Source organism: Otolemur garnettii, unplaced genomic scaffold, assembly GCF_000181295.1.
Source record: "Otolemur garnettii isolate 467f Iridium unplaced genomic scaffold, OtoGar3 scaffold00017, whole genome shotgun sequence".
In the NCBI taxonomy this organism is placed as follows: domain Eukaryota; kingdom Metazoa; phylum Chordata; class Mammalia; order Primates; family Galagidae; genus Otolemur; species Otolemur garnettii.
Window position 1 is genome coordinate 5688920 of NW_003852412.1, and position 5155 is coordinate 5694074.

Here is a 5155-nt window from a genome sequence, read left to right on the forward strand (position 1 = left end):
TCAAGCGAGTCTCCTGCCTCCGCCTCCCAAGTAGCTGGGACCACAGGCGCCCGCCACAACGCCCGGCTATTTTTTGGTTGCAGCCGTCATTGATGTTTGGCGGTCTGGGCTGGTTTTGAACCCGCCACCTTAGGTGTACGTGGCTGGCACTTTATCCGGTTGAGCTATAGACGCCGAGCCTGCCTCAGCTTTTCTAAGTAGCTAGGACCACAAGCACATGCCACTATGCCCAGCTAATTTTTTTTCTATCATTTCACTTTTTTCAGCCTAGTTTATAGCAATGTCAAACTCCTGGGTTCAAGCAATTATCCTGCCTTCAAGCAATTATCCTCAAAAGTACCTGGGACTACAGGCACATGCCACAATGCCTGGCTAGTTTTTCTGTTTTTAGTAGAGATGGGGTCTCATTCTTGGTCATGCTGGTCTCAAACTCATGAGTGATCCTTCCATCTGGTCCTCCCAGAATGCACTGGCAGGACCCACTGTGCCTGGTCTGCTTTCTTTTTTTTTTTGCAGTTTTTGGCGGGGGCTGGGTTTGAACCCACCACCTCCAGCATATGGGGCTAGCGCCCTACTCCTTTGAGCCGCAGGCATCACCCCCTGGTTTGCTTTCTTGATGGTGTCCTTTGCACAAAAGTTTTTAGTTTTATTGATGCCCAATTTATTTAATTTTTCTTTCTTTCGAGACAGCCTCAAGCTGTCCCCCTGGGTAGAGTGCTGTGGCATCACAGCTTATAGCAACCTCCAACTCCTGGGTTCAAGAGAGTCTCCTGCCTCAGCCTCCCAAGTAGCTGGGACCACAGGCGCCTGCCACAACGCCCAGCTATTTTTTGGTTGCAGCTGTCATTGTTGTTTGGCGGGCCCGGGCTGGATTCGAACCCACCACCTTAGGTGTATGTGGCTGGCGCCCTAGCCACTTGAGCCACAGGCACCAAGCCTTAATTTTTCTTTTGTTGCTTGTTTTAGTGTCATATCTAAGAATGCTTTGCCTAATTCGAGGTCACAGAGATATATGTTTTCTAAGAATTTTATGATATTAGTTCTTACAGTTAGGTCCATGATCGGTTTTGAGTTAATTTTGGGTATGGGCAGTCCAAAAGATATTGCATATGAATATGCAGTTGTCTGTTCTTTTTTTTTTTTTAAAGACAAACTCTACCCAGTCACCCTGGTAGACTGCTGTGGTGTTACCATAGCTTACAGCAACCTCGAACTCTTGGGCTCAAGTGATCCTCTTGCCTCACCCTCACAAGTAGCTGGGACTACAGGTGCCTGCCACAAATGCCTGGCTAGTTTTTCTATTTTTAGTAGAGTTGGGGTCTCACTCTTGCTCAGGCTGATCTTGAGCTCCTGAGCCCAAGCAATTCACCTGCCTCGGCTTCCCAGTGTCCTGGGATTACAGGTGTCAGCCACCATTCCTGGCCTGTATTTCTATTTTTATGCTAGTATCACACTGTCATTATTCTATAGCTTTGTAGTAAGTTTTGAAATAGTAGAGTGGGAGTTCTCCAACCTTGTTCTTCAAAACTATTTTGGCTATGGGTGGCACCTGTGGCTCAGTGGGTAAGGCACTGGCCCCATATACCGAAGGATGGCAGGTTTGAACCCGGCCCTGGCCAAACTGCACCAACAAAAAAAATATCCAGGGCTCAGCGCCTGTAGCTCAAGTGGCTAAGGCGACAGCCACATACACCAGAGCTGATGTGTTTGAATGCAGCCTGGGCCTGCCAAATAATGAGAACTACAACCAAAAAAAAAAAAAAAAACAAAAAAAACATAGCTGGGCATTGTGGTGGGCACCTGTAGTCCCAGGTACTTGGAAGGCTGAAGGAAGAGAATCACTTAAGCCGAGGAGTTTGAGGTTGCTGTGAGCTGTGACAGTACAGCACTCTACTGAAGGTGATAAAATGAGACTCTGTCTCTAAAAATAAAAATATAAAAAAAAAACTATTTTGGCTAGATTCTGGGTTTCTTGAATTTTCACATGAATTTTGGGATGAAAATTACCAGTTTTTGCAAAAAAGCCAGGTAGGACTTTTAATGATGATGTTGGATTTGTAGGTCAATTGTGGGCATATTGTCATCTTTATAATATGTATATTATATGTCTTCTAACCCATGGACATAGGCTGTCTCTCAATTTATGTAGGTCTTTAACTTTTTTTCAAAAGTGTTTTGTAAATAATTTTTAGAGTATTAAGTCAGTATTTTTAAAAGCTATGCAGGTGATTCAGATGTGTAGATGAGGCTGAGAAACCTTTAGTAACCATGAGTCAGCCTAATTATATTAACAGCTGAAACATTTCTGAGTTATGCTAATCTATTTTTCTTTTTTTTCTTCTTACATTGACTCAGGAATTTCCATTCTTTTTTTTTTTTTTTGAGACAGCACCTCAAGCCATCACAGCTCACAGCAGCCTCCAACTCTTGGGCTGTAGTGATTCTCTTGCCTCAGCCTCCCAAGTAGCTGGGACTATAGGCGTCTGTCTGGGCTGGATTCAAACCTGCCAGCTTTGGTGTATGTGGCTGGCACCTTAGCTGCTTGAGCTACAGGTGCCATGCCAGGAATTTCCATTCTTTTAACTTAATGAGTCACTTTTGCTCGGTTAGACCTGTGATAACTGTCTACCATTTTTCTGAAGACTGAAAGTTTTCCCTGGAGATGTAGGTTTTTAGAATTCTTTTTGCCATTCAGACTATTCATCCCATGGTAAATAGGGACTGAGAGTTGTTATGCCTATTTTCCTACTCCCCTGTTTCTCTTAGTCCTCTGATTACTTGAAACCTGTATTCGATGAAAAAGGATGTCCATGTGAGACAGCTGGAAGGAGAGCTTCCTTATACTTGTTAGCAGACAGGGCATAGGCCTGCCACCTGCCTCAAGTTCAAGTGCCTCCTAGGCCAGTATATCACTAATATACCTATTAGATACTGGAAGAACTGTTAAGAGTAGGAAGTTTCCTTGTTACAGAGACCTTCCTAGTAAGTACAGATGACTCCTAAAACAAAGAAACCTGTCAGACCAAATGAATTGTTAGTCCATTTGCTGCTGTTTACAGCTTGGTTACATCCCTGTTTCATCATTTATGGTAAGACATATCTGGAGACAGAAATTTACATTCAGTGTAAAAAGATTTGCTAAGCATGTATTATGAACAAGATTTATAAGTATGATTGTCTATTTTAAAACTTTTGAGAATAGTAATTTTCAAGCACTTGAGAACGATACCAGTTAATAAGTTAATTTACTGGCTGTTCTCACCTGTTTATAGGGAGGTCCTTTTTTGTAGAAAGTGCACAAGCTTTGGAGCTAGTTTTCTGTGTCTCTGAAATTGGGTTATGGTGGCACCTAAGTTTTTAAGCATGTTCTGAAGAATGAGCGTGGACTAAACTCTCTGGACCAGGCTAACCTCTGTGGCTGGCACCTTAGCTGCTTGAGCTACAGTATTGTAGCTCATGTCAAGTCAAATATTGTGTTGTGTGTGCATGTGTTTTGTGTGGGTTGGTTTTTATGCTGTGTGTAAAATCTGCTTCAGTTTTCTATCAGTTCAACTACAGATATTTAGTAGTATGGTGTAGGAGACCATGTAGTTTAAGGAAAGGAGAAAGGAGAGTTAAGCTTTGAATGCTCTGTGACTATAAGAAACACCTGTGGTACAATAGCTCAGTAATACAGCACCTGGGTGATAAGGGCATGGGGAAGGGATTCAGCTCTCCTTAATATGAGAGCTTGAGAGCACGAGCATCAGTGCTTGGCAGTCTCCACACCTATGGTGTAAATAGCCACAGGATCATGTCTCTAAGTAGCTGCAGGCGAGGTTAATCCAGGTTCATTCTTTCACAGACTCAGTCACTCTGACTCTTTCCTCCTGCTCGGAGGGTGTCTGCCTGGCAGCCTTCTACCAAGACTGCTAAGATTCGCTCTCCTAATAAGACTGTTTCTCTCCCTCAAAGATTGTTTCTCTCTCTCCCCCTTTTGCTAAGATGAATAACCCTCAGGCACCTAAGAGGAGTTGATCCCGAGTAAGGTAGCGCAGCGCAGGTCTGAGTCTAGACAGTTTCATAGGCTGAGGCCGACGTCCTGGCATCCTGGGCCCTGAGAGTAGGGCCTTAAATGGATAAGTATTTTAGTAATTTGTGGAGGGTGGGTTGTGATTAAGCAACTAAATTCTAATTCTGCCACTATCTCTAATCCGTTCTTAGGCCATTGCCATTGTACTGGGGTTCTTGGTTATTGTGGCTTTTGCTTTAATAATTTTCTTTGCTGTGAAAACTCGAAGAAAGATGGACCGCTATGACAAGTCAAATATTTTATGGGACAAGGAACACGTTTATGATGAGCAGCCCCCCAACGTTGAGGAGTGGGTAAGTATTACAAAACCTTTCAGTTTTTTGTCTCTAAATGTTTAGCGCTTTGTTAAACTTTCCTCTTGGAATTACTTGTTTGTGTCTTCCAGAAGGAAGACCATGGGGTGAAAAAAAGAATTATTGTCTGTTTATGTTGTGCACATTGTTGCTTTGGTTTTTATAGGCAGCCTCTGAGTTATGAATGACATAGGTTCTGTAGGTTCGTTAAGTTGAATTTGTATGTAAGTTGGAACAGGTATGTTTACTTAATACCTATAATGGCTTCTTCTAAGTGTGAGTTTGTATGTCAGTTGGACATTTAACTTGGGGAGTGCCTATGCTCAGAATTTTAAGTGTGGGATAGATGGGTATTACTTTATAACAAGGTTAAAGTCAGGTTTCCATTTTTTTTTTGAGACAGGGTCTCAACTGTGTCGCCCTTAGAGTGCTATGGCGTCACAGCTCACAGTAACCTCAAACTTGGGCTTAAGTGATTCTCTTGCCTCACCCTCCCAAGTAGCTGGGACTACAGGCGCCTGCCACAGCATCTGGCTATTTTTTTGTTGAACTTGTCATTGTTCAGCAGTCCCGGGCCAGGTTCAAACCTGCCATCCTCGGTGTATTACAACCAGTGCTGTAACTACTGTGCTATGGGTGTAGAGCCCAGGTTTTCATTTTCTTCTTCTTTTTTTTTTGAGACAGAGCCTCAAGTTGTACCCCTGGGTAGAGTGCTGTGGCATCACAGCTCACAGCAACCTCCGACTCCTGGCCTCAAGCGAGTCTCCTGCCTCAGCCTCCCAAGTAGCTG

The 5155-nt window shown here is 43.4% G+C and overlaps 1 protein-coding gene across 4 annotated transcripts in view; it reads left to right on the plus strand.

The window, feature by feature from the left end:
- The window catches only part of OCLN (occludin), a 72710-nt gene that overhangs the window by 20980 nt on the left and 46575 nt on the right, over positions 1-5155 (plus strand). For all 4 annotated transcript variants that reach the window (XM_023510901.1, XM_023510902.1, XM_012802796.2 and 1 more), the window contains exon 4: positions 4204-4365. In XM_023510901.1, coding sequence (XP_023366669.1) covers positions 4204-4365 — 162 coding nt within the window. The remainder of the gene's footprint in view (positions 1-4203; positions 4366-5155) is intronic.